Here is a 27,488-nt window from a genome sequence, read left to right on the forward strand (position 1 = left end):
TGGAGGTTGTTGTCTCGGGACAAAAGAGTTTTTCCCTTCTCTGCTCCAGACCAGTCTTAACCTTAAAAGCAAAGGTTTGCAGTGCCCTACCTGAGCCAGGAGATTTGGCTGGGCTGCCCCTCCATGCCCAGCGTGGTGCTTGCAGCCGTGCCAAAGCACAATCCTGCTGTCGCTGCCGTCGCCTGAGGGGACTGCGAAGGGAGAGCTCACCCCTTCCCTGGACACTCTGGAAAGGAGCACGGTTTTTGAGAGGTAAACCCCAGCAAAGCCTTTGCCAAAGCCATTGGCAGCACCGGGATTTACCCTGCCCCAAACCTGGTGCGTTTTAAATGCGGTGCAATTCCGCTGGGAAGGAGCGATGGGAGATAGTGTCAGTGGTTTTCTCAGTTAACTGTTCTTCTGCCAAAGAAAAATAAATTGAGGGGAGGGGGTGTTGATACAGGTGGCTTTGGGAAAGCCTTCTGTAGCTATGGGAATGGATGGAGAATGCTCTGCCTTCCTCACAGTGGGGTTGGGAAGGGTTTCTCTTAGGGATTTCATTTTTCTCTCATCCCAAATCAGGATGAAAGTGAGCCTTTGGGGTTGTTTTTTTTTTTGCTGGTTGGTTACTGAAGAAAAGTAGAACCCTGGGTTTGGATGGTTTGAACCAGTTTCAATAGAATATTTCCAAATATTTCTTTTCAGTTTTGTTCTTTTAATTCTGAGGGTTTAATATTTTTTATATGGAAGTTAACTACAGGTTTAGAAATGCAAACTGCTTTAAATTGTAATCTTTTCACACTTTTCAGTCTAAAGAAGTTAAGATGCAGCATTTTGATGATCTTTTAAACTTTTTTGAAATTCAGAGAAGCATTTTTTTTTTTTACTTTCATGCGTGAGTAGTGGGGGTCTCTTACATCTTTTGTGTCTTTTTCCTGTGAAAAATATAGTTTGTTGAAAAATGTCCAAACAACTTTAAAGCTTATACCCTTACTCAAGACACTGAAGCTAGCATAAGATATATCTTAACAAGCTACTAGATTTGTCATATAATATATTTTCAATATCTTAAGTGATTCAGTGAATGGGTACAGAGAATAAGGCAAGAAAAACTCACAGGACAATTGAGCAAATGCAGACATGAGACTACAGTGCTCCTATTAAACAGTGCTTTAATATCTTGCAAAGTATTTCCCTCAAATTTAAGATAAAGATCTTAATCCTAATCTTTATTTAAGATAAAGATCTTATAAAGATGGTTATTAGAATACACATTAAAAAAGTGAGAGAGAGACACACACACACGCGCGCAGAGGGTTAAGGACACTTGACTTCCCATTGCTGTCAACAGGTAGAAATGAGGATATAAAGGGACTTTGTTTTGCTATTTATAAAATGTAGTCTTGCTACAAAATTAAATGCATTCAAGAAGTGTATCTACTTGCATGTTTTCTCTGGGTAATAATAATTACTGAGCTTGTGCATGCAAATAAGTTCATTTCAACAATTTTTGTGTTCAGCTTACTGAAAGTAAATAACAAGCTCACAAACAAAAGGAAATCTTATGAAATGCATGATGTTTCATGTATCTCATCTCGAAAACAGCCCTTTATGGGGAAAAAACTGTTTTTTAAATCTTAAAGTTTGTTTTATTTTAAATAAAACACAACCTTTTCTCCCCATCCCCATATGACATGCTCCAGATGCATTTGCAATGTTGTGTTCACACTACCAAATGAAAATGATAAAATCCAGCCAAGCCTCTTCCATCCCTCTGACTGCAAGGAGATTTTTCTTCTCTGTCTTGTGGAAGACAAAAATCACAGAATCATAGAATGGTTTGGGTTAGAAGGGACCTTGAGGATCACCAAGATCCAACTCCCTGCATGGGCAGGGACACCTCCCACTAGACCAGGTTGCACAAAGCCCCATCCAGCCTGGATGTGAACACTTCCCGGGACGTGGCATCAGCAGCCTCCCTGGACAACCTTACTACCCTCATGGTGAAGAATTTTTTCCTAATATCTTACCTAAATCTCCCCTCTTCCAGTTTTAAACCATTACCTCTTCTCCTGTCACTACTCTCTCTGGTGAAAAGTCCCACCCCAGGTTTCCTCTCCTTCACAGGCTCAGCATCCAAAACCCAAATCAAAGTCCCGAGTGCAGAGATCTTAAGCACATTTCTCCCAGCAGAGGACAGATATTTGATCATTACCTGTCCTAGGGGCCCAGTGCCTCCTCTTTTTTTCCCTGTGTCTCACACAACCCTCCCTCTCAGCATCCATCACTGCACTGTTGAGATACAACCTCAGGTGTGCCTGAGGAGGCTCTTAGGAGGCGAAGAGACCCTTTTGAAGGAGATGATGGGCAGCACTGGGTTAGCTTCCAGCATTTCGACTCAACGATCCCAATATTCCCCCAGCTCCCAGCACCTTCTGGCACCCCAGTGAGGGAGGAAGGGCTGCACCACTGCCATCAACGCCCCAACGGACGCCCGGCTGGGAGGAGGGCAAGCAAAATGGGCTCCTTCTTCCGGAGCGAGGAGATGAGCCTGACGCAGATGTTTCTGCAAGTGGAGGCTTCCTACTGCTGCATAGCTGAGCTTGGGGAGCTGGGTCTGGTCCAGTTCAGAGACGTGAGTAGTGGCCAGGCGGCAGGCTGAGCCGTGGCAGGGGTGACCCAAGGTGTGTTTGTCCTTTACCTCAGAGCACTCGGGGAAGGTGGGCCCGCTGCAGCGGGGTCAAAAAGCTCATAGTGAGCAGGACTTCCCAAAAGCTGAGAGCTGGTCTCCATCCTGAGGCACAGACTATTCCCAAGTCCCCCATCCAGTGCTCTGCATGCTGTGTGCACAGCCTTAGGGATGACTCCCTCCACCCCCCCCAGAGAGAGGGCCTCTCCATGAGACTCCTTCTGTCACAGCAAAGATGGGAGGAAATGGGCCTGGTAAGGCCATGGTGTCCTTGGCCCTAAGGAAACCCATGGCACTGCCCTGTCTCTAGGGGTCTGTAAGATGCAGAGGTGTTGGCTGCCAGCACCAAAGTAATTCATTCTGTGCTGATGTTAAAAACCAGCACAGCAGCATGCAGCCACCAGCCCCCCCTGGGCTTGTTCTTCCTCCTTTTTTTGTTTTTTTGGTTTTTTTTTTTTTTGGTTTTTTTCAGTTGAATGCAAATGTGAACAGCTTCCAGAGAAAGTTTGTGACAGAAGTGAGAAGGTGCGAATCCTTGGAGAGGATCCTGCGTAAGTAAACGCTTGTCAGATGCAATCGGCTTTCCGCCAGCTGCTGGTGTGGTATTTATTTCTTTGTTAAGCACAAAGCACGTGGCAAAATCGTGATGTTTTCATCTGAGTCCCTGGAAATGTTTTGCACGCATCTGCTAATTACCGCTTCACCCTATATGGGCAGTAAATTCTTGCCCCTGTTTTGAAAACTGAACTGCTATTAGCTTGTATCAAATCACAAGATAAATCTGGTGTTAGGCAGGAGGCTCCTCCAGATGACCAAACTCCTACACCAGTGTGCCAGCCAGTGTCTATTATAGCCAACGTGGTAAGGACAGTAGTTGCTATTTCTAGGGCAGGGGAGCAAACCCTGAGCTTGCTGTGTTATTCACTGCCCCAAGCAAGGAGGTGTCATGCCAGCTGTTTTTTCCAGAGCTGTCCAGGGCAAGGGGGTGGGTGTGGACATGACAGCTTCAGGAGAAGCTGTGTCCTCACTGAGAAAGGAGGCTTCTGAATGTCCAGCTCCTGACGGCTATGTTTATGCACTGGGATGATGGTCCTTTGTCACACCTCCATGTGATGCTTCAGTCTTGGCAAGTTTTAGCAGCAGGTGGTGACCAAGATGATGCAGCAGAGGTGACTCTGTTTCAAGACTCCTGTGCTCTTTCCTTGCAGGTTATCTGGAAAAAGAGATAGGCGACAATGTTGAGACAGTCAAACCAGAAACGTACCCAGAGACACCCCTGCCTTGGGAAATAACTGATATGGAGGTACAGAATTTGGAGCAGGCCAAGGAGACAGAGAAGGGGATGTTCACCAGGGTGTCTGCGTTCCGGGTTTGATACAGCCCACCCCTGCAGGGCTCCCAGTTTAGGCTGGTCTTACTGCATTTTCCTCAAGGAGCTCAATCTTTTTACCATGTCCTCTGAAACATCCCTCTAACCCTGCATACTAATGGCAAGGTATCAACATCATCCTGTAGGAGAGAACACGCAAGTTTTTGGTTATTAGCCAAGAGAGCTAATGTTAGAACCAGCTTTGCTGCATAAAAACCCCACAGCTGTTTGTCCTGGTGGCAATATGGTTGTGATATAGTAATACTAGGACCACGCACAAGTATTTTTTACTTGCTTTTGGATGTGAAGGGAATGTTTTATTCTAGCCCAGCTGGAAGCTAAGTTTACTAGTGGGGTAGTTTTTAAATGCTGCACATGTATGTGACTAGGAAGAAAAAGAATGCTTTCCAAAGACTTGGACTAGATAGTCAGAAGAGTTTATTTACTGAGAGGTAGCCAGGCACTGAAATGAGCTGCCCAGATGGGTGGTGGAGTCACCATCCCTGGAAGTATTTAAAAACCACATAGGTGAGGCATTGCAGGACATGCTGTAGTGGGGATGATGATATAGTTATATATATGTTTGGGGTTTTTTATTTTATCTTGGGGGGGGGGGGGGGGAGATGTTGGTGGTTGGATGAGATGATCTGAGAGGCCTTTTCCAACCATTACAATTCTGTGATTCTATGACTTCAGCTTCATGAGCAAGATGGTTGTCTGGTATGTTCCTGTACCCATATCCTCACCTAATTTTTGGCCTGTAGCTAATGAACCTAAGCTAATGGCCTAGCTGTGGGCTTCTCATAGTCAGTAGACTGACAACCAGTCCACCTGGGATCTAAGATGTCCTGTAGCAAACCAAAGAGGTGCCAAGACAGGCTGAGGCACCCATACCAGGAACTCACTGACCTGCATGATCTTCAGTCAGGTTAATCAGAAATGTAATGCCAGAGAGGACAAAGTACCCAGTAGAAAATATGGCAATGGGAAAATGAGTCACTGGCACTGATTAATATCATCTTCAAGACCCAGTGTTAATTGAAGTGCTCGTCAAATATTTCTGTATTCTCCCTTTGAAAGAAAAAACAAGCCATATATTGTCTGAGATTTGGTATCAGCTTGGCAAAGGGCTACTGCTCTGCTTTTTCTGGTTGTGTTTGGACCCTAAGCAGACAGTACTGCAGAAACTTGAAGCTGACCTGCTGGAAGCCAACCATAACCAGCAAACACTGAGGCAGAACCTCCTCGGGTTGATAGAGCTCAAACATCTGCTGAAGAAAACACAGGACTTCTTTGTGGTGAGAGGCCTCTTTGCTCTTTCAACAGAGATGTGGGAAGTTCCTAAAAATACTGATGTTTTCATTTGGTATGTTTTGCTGTTACTGATTTTTAATGAAAACCCAGTGGACTTTACCACAAACCAGTAACATATATTTGCAAGCACCTTGGTCACTTTGGAGCCTGCATCACTCCCTGAGTCAGTGGGTCTCAATAGTTTGCTTCCTGGTTCTCTTTGAAAACGTCATTAATGCTTTTCAGATGCTAAGATATAGTTTACCTTTCCCTCCTCCCTCCTTTTGGTCTAAAGCTTTTTGGAAAGCTAGCTTGGGAGGACAAATGTCAGGAGAAAAATGTGAAAACAGTTTTCAAACCGGCAATGCCAGTTAGTTTTTAAAACTAATGTTTTCCAGACAGAAACCAGTTTGACAGATGATTTCTTCGGTGGAGATTCTTCTGGACTGCTGGAGCTGAAAACCACCACTATAACTGCCAAGCTAGGGTATGTATTAGGGGTGGCCCTCAGCTTGGCCAAGCTTCCCACCTGCACTGCATTGCTGTGACACTTTACCTTTACGTTTCCTTTACCTTCTTCAAAGAGGTTGCTCACCAACCTCTTCAGCATAGCTGTTGAATGAAGATGAAAGACTGTCCTCTGAAGTTATCACCTAAACTATGGTCAGGTTATGGGTCAGCAGGACAAATGGACTTTCAGGCCACCAATTACAGTGACCCCTTAGTAGGCCTTGACTGAAAACTGTCTTATGGCATATCGCTTGTGGACTCAGGCCCTGGTCCCCAGGGATGGATATCTAACCATAGCAAAAATCCATGAGATTGCTGGCACTGGGCCTTGTCTACAGAAGAAAATGGTACTGAGGCTCCACTGTGTATATTGCTGATGGTAATTTGGTGGGCAGCATGGACTCAAACAGCTTTTCCTTGTGTTTATTTTAGCTAGATGTAGTGAAACTCAGTCATGGTGTTCTCTCAGGCTGGTGTTTCTAGTTGCTCATGCTGCTATTTCTGAAGTACACTTCTACTCTTTTTTTGAGCAAAGATAGGCGTGTAGAGGGCTTGCCTTGGTGGCTGTATACCAGCATGTCATGCGGCACTTAAAAGGTGCAGTCTGGTGCTTTCTGGGAAAAGGAAAACAGGGGGACTAAAGAAAAACCACTAATTCAAAATTGCTACCTCTTAGCACTGTCATTCAGGCACCATGTGACTTTCAGCATCTCTCCATTCTTCCATGTCTAGCCAGAATTGTCTCTCTTTTTTTTTTTTTTTTTTTTTTTTCCCCTGTTGATCTGGGGAGGACTCACAATGTTTTAAAGAAAGAATTATAGGATAAACTCAGTAGATTGAGATAAGAGTCTCTCTTGAGCAGAGAGGTCTTATCTAGAAGTGCCTACAGCAGCAGAAACAAGGCTATCACGGACTAGAAAACAAGAGATTGTATAATCATAATCACATGCATTATGTGTCCTGAAAGACTTAGAATGTGCTTGCAATTTATCTTTTAACTCTGTGCAGATTCATAGCTGGGGTAATAAGGAGGGAAAAGATGATAAACTTTGAGAATATACTGAGACGAGTCTCTAGGGGAAACATCTACCTGAGGTACACCGAAATGGACACCCCCCTGGAAGACCCTGTGACAGTATGTACTGACTTGTCTCTGCTTCATCTTACTCCTCATACATGCCTGTAACCTGCAGAAACTGAAATGATGCCCTGGCCATGCTGTGGCACCACCTGCATCACCAGACCTGGCTGTCTGAAAGCAGCCCATAGCAGAAAGGTGGGAAAACCTGAGGAGAAGATTTTTGGCATTGTTTTCCCTTTTCTTCATTGTTGAAGTAGTTTCTTTGTCCTCCCTGGGTAAAGGGCATGTAAGTCCTAGCAGTGTGGCTGTGCTATGGGGACCACTGAGTAGGTGGACTGTGGCTGTCCTCACCTGGAGCTGTCCACAAGAGGTGGATATCCTGTGGTATCTCTGGAGCGAGCCCTGTGCCCCAGTGGACCCCCTGTTCCCTGTCTCTCCACTCCACATTGCTCCTTCCCCCATAACCCAGCGCTGCTGCCCATGTCTGGTCACTGCAGCAGTATCTAGGGAAAATGTTGCTGGTGGAAAGCTGGGGCTGGGAGAAAAAAACAATGCAGTGAAGAGGCTGCTGAAGGAAACAAAAAATCACCTTTTTCTTATTGGACTTGTTTCCTCAGGGTGCTTTAAATTCTTCTTGAATTGCATTACAGAGAGAAGAAGTGAGGAAGAATGTGTTCATTATCTTCTATCAAGGAGAGCAGCTTAAACAAAAAATCGTCAGCATTTGTGCTGGGTAAGGCAGGCTATTGGGCAAGCCACAGTGACTCCCACAGAGGTGGTTACCTGTCAGCCCAGGCTGGCTGAATCTGGAGCTGGAGATTAGTCTCTGCAGCCAGACTGTCAGATCTGCCACTCAGCTCCCTTCCAATCCTCAGCTCTGCTGCTCCTAATCATGAAAGATAGCCATCACCTTGGAACTTCGAAACTGAGGTCCTAAATTTTCCAAAGTGACTTAAAGATCTTCAGCTGCTAGGATTTTGACATAGGTCATCTTAAAGGGGATTAGTTTTTAAGAAATATTCAGTATTTCCCCTGAAAACTGCGGACTCTGACAGGTATTACAACTTGGGCACTGGGAACATGGTAAACCCTCACCCACTCTCAAGACTTCCTGCATTTCAATGTAAAAAGATGGTGCCATAGTTTATTCAACCCTTTCCCTAGGCCTTTGAGCAATATCTGTGTAATCAGAGCCCATAAGAGACATGAAAGCTTCATAGAACCTGACTTGTTTCCACCCTGTTAAGCATCTTGAAAAGATAATTCAGGTTGAATATTTTGTTACTCTTTCAGAACGCTGATGACCCATGGGCTTTGTTGCAGCATAAATTAGATTTGATGAGGGCATCTGTCTGCTGTCACCCAATCCATTTCAGTATAGCCTCTCAGCCAAGCAAGGCCAGCCAAAAGCACCTGCAGGCTTCAGAAGGTCACAGAGAGGGGGTGAGAAATTGCTCTTACCCAACACATGCACTCAGGGCAGGTCTTTCCCTACATCCTGCCTTTAATCACAATAAAAGCAGGAAGGCCAGTTCATCCAGCTGGGATAACTGATTTAGTCCCATAAAGCAATAGACTCCTGGGGACTACTAGCAATCCTTGCACTAGAATTGAGGCCTCCAAGAGCCTTCAATAGGCAGCAGAAGAAAATGCTCATCCTGAGAGCAGTTTAGCCCTCCTGAGGTGGGAGTCTCTCTCTATAAAGTGGGCAAGGGGACACAGGAAGCTGGTGGAAGACTCTGGAGTCTCAGCCAATCGTTTATGATTCTGAAACTTGAATATGGAGGGAGTTTTGCTGTTGCCACTGTGCAGGTTCATTCTGCTGCTGATGGTGGTCTTTGAGTTTTCACCAAGTCTCGTTTCTGGATTACAACTTCCTGCTTATGTCCCATTTCTCTACCTCATTTTTAGACACTGCTCAGTACCCTTCTCTCCTTCTTTATTCATGGGCAGTTGCTGGTGGTGAACGCTCCCCATTGCATTTTACCCTGTGCCAATGACCTTGCAAGCTGTCAGTCCCTGCATTGAGAGTTGACTGGGGCTGTCCACAGAGTGCTGCAAGGGCTTCATTTTGGAGGATTTTTTTTTTCACCTTGCAGCATTTACAATTCCCTGCAATGAGAAGCCTGATAGTTTTTTGTTGGTTTTTTGTTGGGTTTTTTTTCCTTTTTTTTTTTTTCCCCCACAGGTGAGAGTAAAAGGACAGGCAGTCTGATGCCTGTCAGCATTTTTGTTATTGATCAAACTCAGAATTTTCTGAACTGGAGACATAACCATCTGCAGCAGGGTGCAGCTAGGGCTGTGGGGCCAAGCAGCACTGGGGCAGTGAGCAGATCCCTGCAGAGTGGTTCATGATTTGCAAAGTTATTATGAGCTGGTGACGTGTGTGGTGGTAGGCTTATAGAAAGGAACTTAGGCTGGTTTCTGTCAGCTTCTTGTAACTGAGGGAAAATGTACACCTACCAATGTCAAATTCACAGTATGTCCTTTGTGGTGCTAGCACACTGGGTTTAGTTGACAGTCAGCTGATAAAGCTACATTTGGAATTGTCCTTTATATCTTTTCTTTCACCCTTTCAAGTTTTTTTGCTTGCTAGTATGCACATATATATGGATGTTTTGCAGAGTAGCAGTTTTTAAAATCCCACAACCCTCCTTTTGGTCTCTCTGGGCCACCAGCCATCCTTGGTACACATTTATTTTGGTCCATCTTTAAGGCAGGATTAACTATACCTAAAGCAGATGGCAGTGTCATTCCAGCCCCAGCAGGACATTGCAGCTTAGTACTAAGTCATCATTCATGGCAAGCAAATATCCTGCAAAAATCATGGGACTGGTACAAGCCAGTCTCCTGCAAGACAGGCTAAGATTTGTTTGCAGAGCAGCATGCTTCAGGTTACACTTGTAGTCCCTGCTTGACTCTAATTGGTAACATTAGTCTGCCAATTTGATGAGCATTAAGTCCATGCACAAATTTATTAGCAAAAGGTGTAGAGGGAGCAGAGAGGAGGAAAAAGTAGAATTTCTCTTTTCCTCTTTTTCTTGCAGCTGCCTCAGTGTTAATGTGAATACTTAACTGGGTTTATCAATGTAAGGATTCCCTGCTGAATTCTCCCGGAGCTTTCAGAGATGTCTGTGCCATTAGGGCAAAGCTGATACTCAGTATGCAAAATGGCTGTTAAAAGATCAAAGCAACACTGCTGCAATAACGTTATTGGAAATGGGGGAACTGTACAGCGTGGAGGCATAAGCTTTCAAGTGTGATTAAAAATCCTTATTAAAGATGAACTAAGAGTTGTGAAGAATAAGAAGATGGAAATAATTAAGTAGGGTGAATAACCTTTGGAAACGAATACTGGGTGTTGAGTGAGGAGAGATTCAATTCTGGAAAGGGAAGTTTAGCTACAGAGTTCGTGCTGTCATTACACACAGCTCTGGGCTGATCTCTAGGAAACTGCTGTGTGTTTTGTTCAGTTTGCAACAGTCCTCGCTTGTGTGTGTGCTGGAACTGATTTTGGAGAGCAGGTGGTGATATAGTCTGTGCGCAGACAAAGCCAGAAAATGATGCTTATCTGTACACAGAGCATGCATGGTTTTGTCTCTTAAACAGGGATAGACCCCTATGGCACTGTTACATTTTCTTTTCATTCCTCTCACACGTAGAAAGGCAAACTGTTCAGCCCTAACTCAGCACAGCTCCATTGCAGGATGGTGGAAGTGTGCTGCCTGAGGTGGGCAGATTTCCACTCTGTAAAGTGATCTCTTCCTGCAGACCTGTTGAGGCAACATTGAAGAATGACATTTTAACACCCTTTGAGTGGCAGGGCTGTCATAAGCACTAGACATCACAGAACAAACTAAATAAGAAAAAAATAGAGGCATCTCTGCTATTTTAGTTAATAAAGCACCTCACCTCGATTAAAGTATGTAAGCATAGAGCCTTGCAGAGGTGTATCTTGTAAAGTACAAGGTCCTGGTGGGAGCTCCTTGTGCCTGCTCTTTGTTCATCAGTACCCTGGGACTTTTTTTGCTCTCAGGACAGGAAGCTGTGCCCTTTTCAGAAAGACATACAACTTAGTTATTTCTAATTGGCTGTACTGCGTTCATGTAGTGGCTTTACAACACTGCAGTGGAGAAGGTCGTGTTGGGAACTATAGATGAAGCAGTATACAACAACTGCATGGAGATAAGACCTTGACTCACATATTAGAAGCCCAAATTAGTCCTTATCAGGCCACATTAAACAAACCAGCTGAATCTCCCAAATACAGCCTAGGGGATAAGCTTATAAAAGCATTTATACTGGCCTGGCCGCATGCAAGCTGACATAACAGATGCCACTCTCAGGTGTTTAAAAACTTCACCCACCCTTCCTTTCTTCCCAAGCTGTCTATCTAGCCAAACAGGTGGAACAGAAGCAGAGAGCCAGTTGTAATGCCATCCTCCGTTTGTTTTATCCTAGACATACAGTTTTGGTTTGGTGGGTTGTTTTTTTTTACAGGACTATTTACTGCCACAGCCCGCACGCACAAAGGGTGTTTGCTTGCTGTGCGCAGTAGCTCAGCTGCTGCCTGCCCCCAGTGACGGTGAGAGGATATTGCAGAGCCAGAGGCATGGATTTTCCAGCCTCGGTGCAAGAGGGCCATCTGTTGGCCACCGAGTTAGCGGGGCTGCCTTGGCCGGGGTGGGTTTTATGTGGCTATCTGCAGTTCAAGTAGCTTCCCTAGACTTTAGGAAGGCATCCTTACTGTGGGCATGAAGGATGTGCCTGTGTAATTGTGCTGACCACTATATAATGTCATGTACTTTGTAGTACCTGAGGCAGGGAGTGTTTGTTTTTTTTTAAACAACTGGTGAAGGTACGGTTATCTAACTGTACCTTTTCAGACCTTTCTGGGAAACTGAGCACAAGTTTGTAGTATTTAAAGGGAGTAGACTACTGGGTGAGATATATAATTTTGTTTCCCCACCTTTGAACTGAGAAAAGTCCAGAGGAAGAAAAAGTCAGTCAAATAAGTTGTGTTTCTCACTTCTCTCTTACTGAGGCTAGATTTCGTGCCACCACCTACCCCTGCCCAGAGTCTGCCGCTGACCGCCAAGAAAGGCTTTATGGAGTCAACACAAGGATTGAGGATTTAAACACAGTAAGTGGCAGTAAGGATCTAGTGGGGTCTGAGCCTTACAAATGTGAACTACTCAGACATCTGTCCTGTCTGAAACCTTGAGGCCAACGCCAGATCTTAGGCTTGCTATGGGAGCTGGCTGTGCAGGGATGGCTGGAGACAAAGCCATCAGCCCTGCAGCAATCCCTCTGCCTATTGCAGAGGCCAGTGGTGTGCTCTTCTCTGCCCATTTACACCCCTCAAGGAACTGCTGGGGGACAGCCTCTTGTGTGGAGGGCTTGAAGACTACTTGCTGCTGTTGGTTGTGCAGAGGTCAGGGGTTTAGACCATATGGTGTGGGGCTGTGCAGTGGGATCTAAGGTTATCAGCAAGCTGCAGGCTGTCCAAAATTCCAAAATGGTTTCATCTGTCTCTTACAGCATGGTTTCCTGCAGCAGCTCATGAAGTTGTTCAGTCACAAGTGTAGTACAACTGTTCTAGGCTCAGAGAAGACTCTAAAGATTTAATTTTTTTTTTTAACATTTAAATTAGGCTTTTTTTATTGAGGAAATTGGTCTTGGGACACTTGTCACACAAGCAATGAAAAGCAGAGACTGCTGTTCCAGAAGTATAAGTAGACCTTTTTATTGTCACACATCATAGTCAGTGGGTTGCAAGGCAGGAGGGAATCATACACCCACATACTGTATTAGGACTTTTGGAGGAACTTCTGCATGTGACCATCATATTGTCAAACATGACAGAGTGAATGGACACCCTGTTCACCCGAGGTGTCCCATCTGGCAGTTGACAACCTGCTGACACCCCCTTTGTGGATGCCTGTGATTGCCAAGACTGCAAATCTGCTTCCAAACTAACTTTGACTCCTGAGCACTGTGGGCAGCAGGGCTTCTTCAGCACTCACAGACCACACAGGTTATCTTCCTAATATGTTATCTCCACTGCTTATTCAGGCACCAGCACTGTGGTGACCACATGATGTGTGGAGGTCCCACCAGTGGGTCATGAGTCTAGCAGGGCAGGTACACTTGTGGGTGTGATGTGCCCCAGGTTTCTGGTACAGAGCTGCCTACAGGAGATGACAGGGTGGGAGTGCATGGCAAGATGTGATCAGTCTGTAAGCAACTTGGTAAGGAGCCAATCCCACAACTCAGTAACTCCCAATGGTCTCCTCTGCACTTACAGAGGCACAGGGCCATGAAAGGAGAGTCCTTAGCAAGCAGCATTGTGCATTGGGGTTCAAGTGCTCCTGTGTCCAGACCTACACACATGCACTCTAGGATTCCCTCCATGTTCCTACATATCACTCCCTTTCCACAGTCCTCTTCCATCTGCCCTCCCCAAATAACTGCTGTCTAGATAACACCACCTGTGCCTTCCTATCTCAGGAGCTGCCTGTGATCTGTTTACAGGTGATGTTCCAAACCGAGTTCCACCGCCAGACATTGCTGCAGGATGCAGCAGCTGGGTTGTGGTTGTGGTGGATCAAGGTGAAGAAAATCAAGGCTGTCTACCACATCCTGAATTGCTGTAACATCGATGTCACCCAGCAGTGCATCATTGCAGAGATGTGGTTCCCAGTGGCTGATTCTGCCCGGATAAAAGCAGCTCTTCAGCAGGGAATGGTAAGAGTCCAGCATTTTAGGTCCCTGAAGCTCTCGCCCAAACTGCGTGGTTTAGATTTTGAACATATGTTCAGACCTCTGTCTGTTGCCATAATGGTGGACTTTTTCTGGTTTAATTAAAGTTGAGGTTGTCGCATGATCTCTTGGCCTTGGGGAGCTGAGGGTCAGCATTAAATCTTAGCAAGTTTGTAATTGACCCACAAGAGTCAACAGTGCTGGCAGCTTTACCTGAACATATCAATAGCACTGAAATTGGAAAAATCTGGATATTAGAAAAAGGATTGTGATGTAGCACTCTTGAGCCCAGATTTTTTGTTACTGCCTGTACACTTTTGGATACAGGATGTGGTGCTGTGGGACAAGTTTTCCTTTACTAGGCACCCTGACTGTATCTGTCCTTGTCACTGCATTTGCAGGAGCGCAGCGGTTCTACTATTGCTCCTATCCTGACCGCTGTACGCACCAGGGTAGCACCACCCACCTTCAACAGGACCAACAAGTTCACAGCTGGATTTCAGAACATTGTGGATGCATATGGTGTGGGCAACTACATGGAGTTGAATCCAGGTGACAATGCATGCAGCTATCTGCACCTGACTTACTAGAGGCAAAGTGAAGCCTTTGAGCTCTGCCACCCTAAAACATGAAGTCACTGATGACTGAGAAATGAGAACAATATTTTCTGCTGGTAAAAAATTGTACTGCTTGGTACATATGCATGGATTATCTCAGGCAAAGGGTTTGGCTGTTGGTCTTCAGACACTGCTTGTGGCAGGAATAATGAACTGCATAAATAAGGATGGCGAGGGAACTGATGGTGAGGTAGCAGCACTGAGGAAAAGAGCTAAGATCACAAGTCAAATATACGTGGAATTTACCATGCTGAGGCAAAACAAAAATCCAAAAGGACCTGAGAAAAGTGTGAAACAGTTGTAGAGAACCCCAAAGAAACCAATAAAAATGAAGAGAAAGCTAGAGTCTTCCAGGTGTCTAAGCTACTTCTGTACTAGGTCTGGTTGGGTGGTGATTAGGGAAGGGGTTGTGGAGGCCTTTTAAGGTAGCAGCTGTGAGGAATGGTATGACGAGTGGAGCCCTTCTCTCCTGAGATCTTTTTGTTTAGGAGGTGCTGAGCTTCTTGTTCTTTCCTTCCTACAGCTCCATACACTATCATTACCTTCCCCTTCTTGTTTGCGGTGATGTTTGGGGATTGTGGCCATGGTGCTATCATGCTGGGAGTTGCACTCTGGATGGTAATTAATGAGAAGAGCCTTATTGCTCAGAAAAGCGCTAATGAGGTGAGTACCTGAGAGCTGATGCACCTTATCAGCATAGAAAAAGCCTCATCATCCCCATTTGATAAGAGGGGCATCCAGCTGAAGGAAGATCCTTCAGAGATGCTCATGAGGCAGAGATTTAGCAAGTAATCCTTTCTACTTCTACACAGAGACCTAGATGGGTACAAGAAACCATTATATCAATTAATAATTGTAGATATTTAGGAAGAGATTAGTACAGTCATGTCTTCTGTTGGCTGAGGCTCACAGTTGTATGAGACTTCAGGGGCTTTGATCCCTGGCATTGCCTTCTCCCTCCTCACAGATCTGGAACACATTTTTCAGTGGGCGCTACCTGATCCTGCTCATGGGCATATTCTCTGTGTACACTGGCTTCATCTACAATGACTGCTTCTCCAAATCGTTCAACATCTTTGGCTCTTCCTGGCATATTATCCCCATGTTTAAAAATAACACTTGGAAGTAAGTGACTAAATGTGGGCAACAAGTGAGAACACATCGAATGGAGCACATAGGCTTTGAAAGAAAGATACAGCAACTGCATGTGTGGGGAAGGGAAGAGCTCCCTTCTTGGGTGCAGTCATGAATGAATCAGAGGTTTTGTCTGACACAGACAAACCCACTATTGAAATGGAGATGTAAAGTCCCCAGGAACATGCCTGTTTGTTCAGGCACTGATGTGCATAAAAACTTGCCGGTGTCCAGGGCTGATGTATAGAGAATTATCATTGTAATGGAGACTGTCATTGTGTAGGACCCATTTATACACACACGTGTGTCCATGTAAGCACAGAATAACTGTTCACAAGAAGGCTGGAGCTGTTGTGGTAGTTCTCATTTCATCTCACATAAGTATACCATTGGCTTGCCATATATATTACCATATACCATATGCAGTCAGATTAAGCTGTAAAGGTCATTTCCCTTTCCTCTTGTAGTAAGAATGTGCTTCTGCACAATACAATGCTAGAGCTGGATCCGGCAGTCCCAGGAGTCTACTCTGGAAATCCATATCCATTTGGAATAGATCCGGTAACTAAATTAAATTGCTCCAAAATAATTTGTATTTCAATCCTGTTTCTACATATAAGGTACATCAGTAGCTCCCTGCTCTCCCTCCTGAAGCTGTGCTCTGCACTTCTTGCTATTTGCCTATTCTTTACGTAGTATTGTGATGCTTTTCTTTAGTGATCAAGGGAATATAACACTGACAGTTTTGCACAGGCAGCAGCAAAATGGCAAGCAGGAAGGGACTTTGATTTTTCTGGAGAGTGGTCTTGTGCTGCAGTCTCTGATCTGTCACCAGGCTTGAGTACTTAACCCATTCCTGAGCTACCTCACAAGTTTCAAAACAAAGTCCTGATTTCCCTGCAATCTATTTGTCATGTATCAGTATTAGTTACCTTATTCACATTTTCTTCTCATTTTCTCCTCTGTGTCCCATTCCCCTTTTTTGCCATTCTGTCTTTATCACGTATTGAAATGTAGCTTTCCTCTTTCAGTCTTCATATTCCCCAGTTAGACTCTGTTCTGCTGGCTGTGCTCATTTCAGCTGGTCACAAACACTACCTTATCCTGGTTTGCAGAGGAGGAGTAGTAGTACTTTGACAATGTAATAAGTTTTTCACAGACTGAGCTTTAAAGCTATTTCCAGGACATGGGTAGTCCAGTTCAAGAAGTCAGAACAGAAGAAGCTGAATTTTCTGTACATTGCCCCAGCATGTCCCTAATTTATATTAACCCAGGCAAGCCCCCCTTCCACCCTGGCTGCTGCCTGTTCAGAAGGGGCTAGGAGGGAGGAATGGCTGAACAAGTGCTGGCAGGGAAGGGGTCAACTGGAAAGCCACAGCCCTTACACGACCCTCCCCATGGAAATCATCCCAGTCATCTGCTTGGAAGAGTGTATGGCTTTTTAAATATTTCAAATACTGTCAGGATGGCTGAGGTGTATCTTGGGAAAGGGTCACCATGAGCTGAGGAGGTTAGGTAGTCTCTTCCATAGCCATAAAAGAGGCAAACCACATCAAAAGCACATAAACTAATGGTCCAAGTAATTGTCTTCCCTCCTTTCTCTGAAGGTAATTTCTAAAAAGAGGTATCTATTTACCATCTTTGGGGTCAGAATACTTTGAGATCCAGTTTTAGAAGGAAGGACAAGGAATCCTGGAGCTCTGTAGCATAAAAAAAACAGGAGAAGCATACAGTTACTGTCCTAACACAACTGAAAAGTTACTGCAGAGAGATAGGCAATAATCTGATCTCCATGGTCAAACAGCTAGAATGAGCTGGGTTTTTTAATCAAACAAAAACTCTGAAGATGCTCTGCCCTCCATACTTCTCTGGTGAAGGTGGAACAAATTTCATGATTTTCTCATGTTTTTCCACCTTTGCTAAAGAAGATGACAGTGCAGGGGAAGGAATGACACTGAGCAGTTCACAAGTAGAACTGAAGGTTCTGCTACCAGCCTTTCCATAGGTTTCTGGAGGACTGAAGCAAAGTCACTACATCATTTTAAATCCCTGGTTTCTGCTGTTAAATGAGGATAATATTTTATACCTTTAGATGAGTGAAATGTACTGTAAGGAACATCTAAATTTCTGTTGCTTGTTTTATTAATAGTAGTACTGGGAGGAACATATTGGTGGCATTAAAGCAACAACTTCCCAAATCTGCTACTGAGTTAACACCTGAAAATCTTGTTCTTCTCTCATTTTGCTACTCTTCCCAAAGATCTGGAATATTGCATCGAACAAGCTGACTTTCCTGAACTCCTACAAAATGAAGATGTCGATTGTCATAGGCATTGTGCACATGGTTTTTGGGGTGATACTTGGTCTCTTCAACCACATGTAAGTTTGTTTCACAAAGCTCATCACTGCAGTACCCAAATGTTTATCCCTAAATAAATCCCTCATGCAGAGAAAACCTCACATGTTCAGATTGATGACTTGAATTTTGCCCTTTCCCCCATGCAAGTAGAAATGCCCCATACACTGACTGACTTATGCTACTGTTGGTGCAGAGTGCTGAGGCCAAAGGACATATGTCACATTGCAAATATTCTCTTGGATAATCTCTCTTATTTGTGTTCTCTCATAATCTTGATTCTGCTGAAATACTAAAGCAAACTAAATTAAAAATAAAAATCATCTCTCAATGTTGGTAATTTTTGTCTTGAAAGACAAACTCCAAAGCACACTGAAATCTTACATAGTGTGCGTGCTGTTTTCTCTTGAATTAGTGGGCCTTTGGTCAGAATCTCTGGGTGTGCATGTCAATACCTCTGCTTCTGTATTTTGGATCAAAAATTAAGGAATTATGATAAAGTGGAGGGCCTTACACTACCGTGTTGGGAGATTCTCCAAAGTTGGAAGGTGTGTAGTGACCTTCAAGGCTGGAGAGTGTTTGCATATGAGAGAGAAGACTTCCCCTACAGAACTGATTCTACACCTTCTACACCTGGTTCTGACCCTCCTCAGTGTATAATGCCTAACTTTGTAAATTAGCCATTTTTAAAAAAATTGGGTTTTATTTCAATATTAATCTTTTGAGGTGCTGAGATACTTGTAGATTGAGTACAAAAACCTGGAGGGAATATGTATGACAAAGATTTTGTATTTAAATTATGGTTTTAATTTACAAGGACAGCAATAACAGATTTCTTTCTTCTTCTAGTGATAGCTGTATGTTTCTAATATTATTTTCCATAGACTACATGGACCTAGAAGTACTTGGTGCCATTCTTGAATGCAATCCTGCATTGATACTCATTGTATTAATTGTAGCTACCTTTCTTGATTCTTTCCAGATACTTCAAGAGATACATAAACATTATCCTTCAGTTCATTCCAGAAATGATTTTTATGATCTCTCTGTTTGGCTATTTGGTCTTCATGATTATTTTCAAATGGTGCCATTTTGATGTCCACTCATCCTCGATCGCACCAAGTATCCTCATCCACTTCATCAATATGTTTCTGTTCAATTACAGTGACACATCAAACGCTCCATTATATGAGCACCAGGTATGAATCAAGCAGCTTGAATACATTGTAGCTGGCTTTGGATTCTCATAAGATAAAGATGGGAAACAGGCTCAAAAGCTCAATCACAAATGCCAGTCACGTAAGAGAAATCTGTTATTCTGGTATTTATGTTGGCTTTGTGGACAGGTAGGACAGAGAAGTCCATGATGCAGAGGAAACCTCATGGTTAGAGTCATCCTTACAATAGTGATGATGGAATTGCAGGTACTTTTGGGGAAGAAAGGACAGAAGAGTGACTATGGATGAGAACCTGTGTATTAAAGATGTGCTGTCTTTAAGTCATAACATGATACTAGAGACAAAGTAGGCATCTTATTTCCTTGATAATTTCTTATTTCTTCCTTGGAAAACTTGAAAACTTTGTTTTCAGCTAGAAATTTGAAGTAGCTAGAGGATTTTCTGGCAGCTTTGTGTCAGAAATAACTCCTCTGGGGGGCTCATTTTTTTAAAAAAAAAATCCCTCCCAAGAGAGAACTCCTTTTAAAATCGTATCTACTTATTTGCTCAGAACAGGGCTTTTTTTTTCTTGCATGATTTTACATAAAACATCATTAATGAAGAATCTACAAGCAGATGTATGTGTCTTCATCTATACAGTTATACACTGGCACTTCAGTAAGAGGGAGTGGGTAGAGAGCTCTGATCATTTCCAAGTAACTACATTAAGGTTTTTGAAACACAGTTTTCCCAGCCTACAGAAAGTCTTGAGATAACATTTTGCATTGTAAAAACACAAAGCCTTTCTAAGGTGGTATTTTTTTTCTTATATTCCTATCCCCCTTCCTCACTAGTAGCTGTGTGCTTTCTACCTGCATAGGTTGTACAAGATTGTACAAGACCAACCATAAGGTGATCAAAGATCAGAGCCAGCTTTTTAAAAAATGCAGAAGTCGTAGTTCAGTGTTTTCTTTGTTTGTTTTGTTGTTTTTTTAAAAAAAGTATAAACAGTTATGTTACGACTGGCAATTGAGGCAGCATACTGCAACAAGAACACCTTATATTGTGGAGCCAGTGTGTTATCAGACCTAAACTATGGGGATACAATTTTGTCCTGGAACTGCAAATGTACAACAAATCCTAGATTCACTGATTGCCAGGGGAAGACTTGAATGACTTGGCTCTTACTGCAGCATTTTTATTCTGATGGAAGACAGCCTCACCCAGGGGTTAGGACATTCATGTGGGACACTGGAGAGCCAGGTTCAAGTCAGTAACACTGGGGTTTGGCAAATTAACGCTTTCCAACATGAAACCCTTTCATCTCCAAGTCTCCAACCATCTCTAGCTGACAGTGCTTTATGGAGTATACATTTATTTTCATGTCCCTACATACAGAGGACATTCAACTGATACAGGGAGTATATCTGTTTTGTTTTTTTGAAAATACCATTGTACAGAACCAGGTTTCTAACCATAAAGTCTAAAGGAAGTCAAGTAACTTTTTGCTCTTCTTCTTGTTTTGTCTTTAAGAAAGAAGTACAGACTTTTTTGGTCATATTTGCTTTGATTGCGGTTCCCTGGATGCTTCTAATTAAACCTTTCATTCTCCGAGCCAACCACCAGAGAGCAGAGCGCATGGTAAGGGGTATCATAGAATCATAGAATGGTTTTGGGTGGAACAGACCTTAAAGATTATCTAGTTTCAATCCCCCTGCGTGGGCAGGGACACCTCCCAATAGACCAGGTTGCTCAAAGCCCCATCCAACCTGGCCTTGAACACTTCCAGGGAGGGGGCATCCACAGCTTCTCTGGGCAACCTGTGCCAGTGTCTCACCACCCTCACAGGAATTTCTTCTTAATATCCAAGCTAAATCTACCCTCTTTTAGTTTGAAACCATTACTTGCCCTACCACTACATGCCCTTGTAAAAAGTCCCTCTCCAGCTTTCCTGTAGCCTCTTCTGGTACTGGAAGGCTGCTATAAGATCTCCCTGGAGCCTTCTCCAAGCTGAATAACCCCAGCTCTCTCAGCCTTTTTTCATAGGAGAGGTGCTCCAACCCTCTGATCATCTTTATGGCCCTTCCCTGAACTTGGTCCAACAGCTTCCTGTCCTTTGTGTGTTGGGGGCTCTACAACTGGACACAGTACTTGAGGTGGGCTCTCATGAGAGCAGAGGGGAACAATTACCTCCCTTGACCTGCTGACCGCTGTTCTTTTGATGCAGCCCAGGAGACTGTTGTCTTTCTGGGCTGTGAGCACACATTGCCAGTTCATGTCCAGCTTGCCATCAACCAACACATCCAAGTTCTTCTCAGAGCTTTTCTCAATCCAAGGCAAGGGAGTTCAGTACAGCAAAAGCAAAGCTGAGGAAACAGACCCAAAAAAGAGTGTTTGCTATGATCTAATTCTGCTTCTCTCCAATCTCAATTTCTCTGGTGATTTCAAACTGTGTCTTATGGCACATGCACTGAGACTACCTCTATGGATGTATGGTTGAGCCACCTAGATAGGAAGCAGGAGCTTTGCTCACAGGGCCATACTCTATTGTTGGAAGAGGAGTTAGGTTAACACTGAGTTCTTCTGAAGTGCCATATCCAAAGTCAGAGAAGACTTAGAAAGACTGAAGTGCTGGTAAAGCCAAGAGAGGGCAAAGACCACAGCTCCCAGTCCACAACCACAGCTAACCATTAGTTGGCTGCTCTGTAGGAACCAGACATCTTCATTACTCCTGGCCTTTGAGAGATCATCACTGCTTGGATGAGTAGCTTGATTTAAAAGCTGTTGCCTGCTTTCCAGCAATGCTTTCTCTCCTAAGTGATTGCCTTCACATTAACAGAGCCCTCCTTCCCTTGGGCTCTGTGGTTTGCCCAGCTCTTCAGCATGTAACTGTGGCAGCTGCACTTTCCCAGTTGTTCATTAATTCTCTCATTTATTATGCTAACAGGACTTTACTTGTCTGTCAGGATTTACTTCTCTTTGTAGCTGGAGTTAGTGCCTGGAGTACCTTTTATAGGGCACAGATGTTTCCATTTGAAGAAAGAGATGTTGCTAGTGCTGCATGACCTTTTCCAACCCAGTCACTTCTGACATATAACTGAAAGTCAGGTCCCCAGGAGACCTTTGCAGCCCTGCCTCTGCACTGTAATTTCTTATTTTGTCATTCTTCTGGGATTTGGATGAAAACTTGACATAGCTGACTCCATCTCCTGCTTTTGTGCTAGTAACATCTGACAGTTTTCCCCCACCTCCTATTATGCTCCTGTATTGCTCTTCCTAATTTTCATATGCTATCTGTCTGATCAAATCTTGCATTTACCCAGATTTATATGTTTGCAACAAAATCTGTTCTCTATACTGACATTCAGGTAAAGCAAAGATAAAGTGGGTGTGACAATGATTACTGCCATAATAGGAAACAATATGTTATCATGAGACCTTGACCATGAAACCTGCTGGAAGCTATAAAGAGTGACAAGGCAGAACCTAATAGAAGCCATGAGGTCCCTTATTAGTTATCCTGCATAATAATATTAATATTATAATATTCTTGTCCTGTGCTGTCATTTCTGGAGTAAGGCTCACATCAAGTTGTTCAGGCCTCTAGAAAAGCTCTGTGAAGAATGATTACAGAGAGAAACTTGGTTGTTATGACAATTTTTTCAATTTAAAATTAATCAAAAGATCTGAATTTTGTTTCTGTCTGTATCCCTGGGTGACCTTCCTCAAGCCACCTGATCCTCTCAGGCTCTGTTTTTCTTTCAGCTGATGCTAGCTACTTTGATTTGCACCCATGTAATCAAGATCATCAGTTTTAATGTGCCTCTGCTTTCTCATGTATCAAAAGTGATGGGCCTTCTTCTGGTGGGTATAAAGTGTGCATTGTGACAGTAGAAACTGGCTCCAAATTAGTTGGAATCACTGGCAAATGCTCTAGAAGAAAATACTTAAGCATAATTAGCCATTCAGTAGGAATACTCAGTTTCTGTGATCTGTGGTGACTGTCTACAGCTGAAATTGTCCTAGTGTTCATGATACAGCCCTTAATATGGTACCCATCATGAGGTTATTGATGGAGTTCTGTCATGGTCTGCTTCATTTTGGTATCAACCTGTAGCATGAAACAAAAGACATAATACATTTGTTTTTCTGAAAGATTCAGTCTGAAGCCATATCAGGAAGCCCTGCAAGGGAAAATGACATAGGTGACCCAGAGAACAATCACTCCAAGAAAGCTTCTCATGAACATCTCAACGTTGACCATGAAGAATATGAAGAAGATGAAGAGGTAAGACAATTATTCAGACAGAAACAACAGTAGAAGACACAAAGTCAAGCAGAAGGCTTTTGCACAGTTGCCAGACCTTTTTTTTGTAACACAATACTGAGACACACTTTTGCAACAGTTTGTGTTTCCAAACAGAGTAAACTTTGAATATTCATAGAACAAATTACTCTAATTTTTTCCTTCAGTTTTGTCTGGTGCAGGCAGGCTTTCAAGCTCTTTCCTTGAGCTCCCTAGTGAGGGCAAGTATTCTTACAAACCTCAAGCTTTTGTTTCTCTAGGTGTAGTTCTTTCACTTCCACATTGCACACAGAGAAGGTCAAGCCTTTCCCAAGAGTCCTTCCTTTAAATTGCAAAGGGGTGTTTAGAACTTGGCAGCCTCTAGTGTTGGCTATGGAGAAAATTTTTCTTTTGGCAGATATTTGTCAAGGGCTTCTGCACTATGCAGCGACACTATTAAAAAAGTGACAAAAATGTTTGTAGCAGTTGGGAGTACTAACAATATTGGATAGGGATAGGGGAAGACTGTTCCCAGTCACACACAAGCTTCACAGTCTTTGAAAATAAGCTTATTTAGTGATAGCTCCCAAAATGTGTATGCTGGTAGGCAGATAGTCTGAAAACCTCTACTTTATATAAGAATTTATGTCTTTATACTAAATCATAATATTGTATTGACACCTAAAGATTTGAAATTTTAAGACTAGAACACAGGTTGGTACCTTGTTGGTACCTTTGTTTTTCACTGGAATTCTGTTTCTCCAAGGTGAATGGAAGATCATACAGAACTGACACTTGTCAGAGTGATCTCTTTACCTTTGTGTTGCTCAGAACATAGAAAGGAAAAGGGAGGAGTATGAAGAGCCTTGTGGTGGAGTATTTCTCTGTTAACCAGGAAGCCTGAAACTAAGAACTAAGAAAATGCATTTGTTTTTATGTTATTTCAGTTCAATTTTGGAGATATATGTGTCCATCAAGCTATCCATACCATTGAATACTGCCTTGGCTGCATCTCCAACACAGCATCTTACTTGCGGCTCTGGGCGCTGAGCTTAGCCCATGCACGTGAGTGACTGACTGCCTGTTATTTACCTCACTAGCAACTCCATGCTAATCACTGCTTCTAAAGTGTTTGAATATTGCTGCAAACTTCTCTGTGGAATCAAAGTTCTCCCTCTGGGTGTTTGTGTCCCAGAATGTTTTGCTTTGGGTCAGATCAATCCAAGCCGTAGTGGCCAGCTCAGTTTTCAGTGCTGATCCCTGGCAGATCCTGACTGCATTTACTGGCTGAAGCCCCTTTACCATGCTGTGTGGTGGTCTCCATGGTGTGTGGCATGGTGGGAGGTACAGTCCAAATGGGTAGTCCATCTCATAGAGATAAAGGCATTATGGGAACCATAGCTTCACTTCCCAAGAGGCACTTGTGATACCCTGCGGGTGCATGTGTGAATGTCAACATTACTTGAAACACTTTGTTTTGGTTAATCAAACTAGAAAGAAGAGCTTTGGTCCAAGAACTCCTGGAATTTGTAAATTTCACTGGGATTTTTCCAAGAAAAAAATCAGTGGAACCTCACATTCCATGGGAAATGTACAAATTTCAATATCTTCTGGCTTGATTTAAGTTAAAAATAAATGCTCAAATACTAGAAATTGCCTCAGGCAATAATTCCAGATTTTCAATCCTAATTTTTCTGAAATGCCTTAAATTAATATTACTGTACTGCCTTTGGCTAGGAGTTGCATCTGCTGTAAAGAATTGGGAACAGAAAAAAACAAAAACAAAAGAAGGGGTATACCATGAACTGACAGGGGTGAGCTGTACTTCTTGGAAGAGAGATGAGCTTAAAAGGGGTTGAGTGGAAGCTAATAGACATTAGATTTACATGGAGGATGGGTTAAAATAAAATAAAATAAACCAACTAAAACTTAACTGAGGGCCATTCTATGCCTTATATCAGAATTCTGCCTGGAAACCCACCATATTAATTACAAGCTGGTATTGGCAGAAGTATATTTCCTGAGGGCAGCAGTTGCAGGAGAACCCTGGCATCTGTTGTCACCTAAAGTAACAAGTCATTGCAGCTGAATGTGGCTCAGGGACCAAAGACTGGCAAAATAGTAATATGAAACAAGGGCTGGATCATCTGGATGGAGAAGAAATGGGCTAGGTTCTTGCTTCACCTGTATCACAAGAGGAAAATCGCTCATTCCTGAATCTATCCTGCATGAATAGGGTAGTGAAGTTAGGGCTATGTTACTGAGCTGACAGGATACATCATATATACCAGTGCTGTGAACTTTGACATTAACTTGTGCAGGAAAAAAAGGTCAAAAGCACACAAGCAACCTAAACACTAATATAACCTGCCTTGGATGGGACCAACCAGTTCTTTTTTTTTTTTTTTTCCTTTGCAATGCAGCTTCTCCATGACACCTTAAGTGAAGAGGTTTAGAAAACAAATGAGAATTACATCTCCTGTGGATCTTGGCTAGCATCAATCAGTATAACTTGTAACCTAAACTACATACACATATATTGACTATGTCAATCAATCATGTTCACTGGGATTTAGCAGCAGGCAGTCCTGGATAGCTCTGCATGCTGCCTATTTGCTCTCTTTATTAAAGAGGTGCAAATCATTCTGATGAATCTACCATGCCAAGGTAATAGCAGTCTTGGTAGTGTGCAAGTAGGAAACATCCACTTTGCTTCCTTAGTCAGCATGAAGAGGCAGCATGGCCATACATGATTATTGTCATGTACATTTTATGGACCATGTACATGATAACTGTAATGGACATTTTATCCCATGCCAACTCATCTAACCAGGAAAAACAGATAAGCTGCTAGACTGTGTGATGTCTCTGTCCACACCTATTGCTCATCCCAGTTTTCCCTTTATTTCCTTTTGCAGAGCTGTCAGAGGTCCTTTGGAACATGGTGATGCACAATGGTTTCAGCAGCGGCAGCTGGGCTGGCCTCATTGCCATCTTCATCGTCTTTGCAGCATTTGCAGTGCTAACTGTAGCCATCCTGCTTGTCATGGAGGGGCTCTCAGCCTTTCTGCATGCCTTGCGTCTGCACTGGTAGGTGGGGTGGTCTTTTGGAGCTTTTTCTGGAGCAGTTTTTGGGAGGGATCAGGCTGTGGAAACAGGTGGCCACACTAGCCAGTGTAGATATGTTGTGATTGTACCTACACATTAGGACATCAGTACCCTTTGGCAAATGAAGCAAGGGGAAATTTCTCCAAAGTGAGGACAGAACTCCATGCTCCATCTTTGAAATGTTCCCTGGAGCAATCTGCCCATTTTCCTGTGGCTGTGCTGGCTGTAGGCACACGTGGCAAATGGAATCCTGCACTCCTGCTCTGGTAAACATACAGGGCTACCATGGCCACCTTGACTTGCATGATGGCACCACAGCCACACCACTGGTTGGTTGTGTATCCCTCCCAGGGTTACCATCAAACAAGACAGTTGGGGACAACCTATGGCAACAGAAGTTCATCCAAAGCTGCAAAACCTCCAGAAAACCTGGGTCAGTGCTTGTGCTACCAGCCCAGGCTGAGCTCCAGGCTCGTTTATCTTTGTGGCAAACAAGTTTCAAGTTAGCTCATGTCTGCCTTAACTAGACACCAGTCCAGGCTAGGAGAGCAGTGTGGATGCACCATCAGGCTAGTACTTACCAAAGTAACACCAAGGTGACAAATTGCCCTTCACCACCACCATAATTTGTCATTCTGCATGAGCACCCAAGCTGTGGCCTTCATGTCCCACCACAAGCATTGCCAAGGCAAACCTTGGTCAAGCTGCTTCTCATCGAGTAAGGAGGGGGAGATGTCTGTTTCCCCCCAGTGTGAAACCAGCAGGTGGTTATCCCAGCTCCCAGAGCTGCTGGAAGCAGTTTAGCAGGCAGGCAATGTCCACCAGCTGTCCCCATAAGGGATGCTTCCAGACTGACTGATAGAAAGTCAAAGCTGATGTGTGCTGGGTTGCTCTCTGGGCTGCCTGTGTCTCATTGCTGGCTCCAGAAGCAGCCTGCATTCCCATCTCAGAGGCCATCATCTCTCGTGGATACCATGGGTGACATTTCAGCCTCTCACCTGGCAGTAGGTCCTACCCAGGGACAGCACTGACAGCCCCCTCTGCTCCTTCCCAGGGTGGAGTTCCAGAACAAGTTCTACATGGGAGCTGGGCACAAATTTTGTCCGTTCTCCTTCAAGCGCATAATTGATGGCACCACAGAAGAGTGA

The 27,488-nt window shown here is 43.7% G+C and overlaps 1 protein-coding gene across 1 annotated transcript; it reads left to right on the top strand.

Moving 5' to 3' along the window:
- Nucleotides 1-2,497: 2,497 nt before the first annotated feature.
- ATP6V0A4 (ATPase H+ transporting V0 subunit a4) lies at nt 2,498-27,488 on the top strand. The gene is made up of 20 exons (XM_008494949.2): nt 2,498-2,614; nt 3,141-3,219; nt 3,877-3,971; nt 5,210-5,335; nt 5,729-5,817; nt 6,849-6,975; nt 7,572-7,654; nt 11,971-12,064; nt 13,456-13,668; nt 14,085-14,235; nt 14,824-14,963; nt 15,268-15,425; nt 15,902-15,995; nt 17,695-17,813; nt 18,773-18,989; nt 20,481-20,588; nt 23,104-23,235; nt 24,180-24,297; nt 26,151-26,322; nt 27,395-27,488. Exons 1-20 carry the CDS (start codon nt 2,498-2,500, stop codon nt 27,486-27,488), a joined length of 2,526 nt encoding a protein of 841 aa, XP_008493171.2.

This window comes from Calypte anna, chromosome 1 (genome assembly GCF_003957555.1).
Source record: "Calypte anna isolate BGI_N300 chromosome 1, bCalAnn1_v1.p, whole genome shotgun sequence".
NCBI classification, from domain to species: domain Eukaryota; kingdom Metazoa; phylum Chordata; class Aves; order Apodiformes; family Trochilidae; genus Calypte; species Calypte anna.

Excerpts from the sequence above, each read along its gene's own strand:
- ATP6V0A4 (XM_008494949.2), top strand. The coding sequence starts at position 2,498 with ATGGGCTCCTTCTTCCGGAGCGAGGAGATGAGCCTGACGCAGATGTTT. Across the intron at positions 3,972-5,209 it reads GGGAAATAACTGATATGGAG|ACAGTACTGCAGAAACTTGA; the intron begins GTACAGAATTTG and ends GACCCTAAGCAG. Across the intron at positions 15,426-15,901 it reads TTTAAAAATAACACTTGGAA|TAAGAATGTGCTTCTGCACA; the intron begins GTAAGTGACTAA and ends TTCCTCTTGTAG.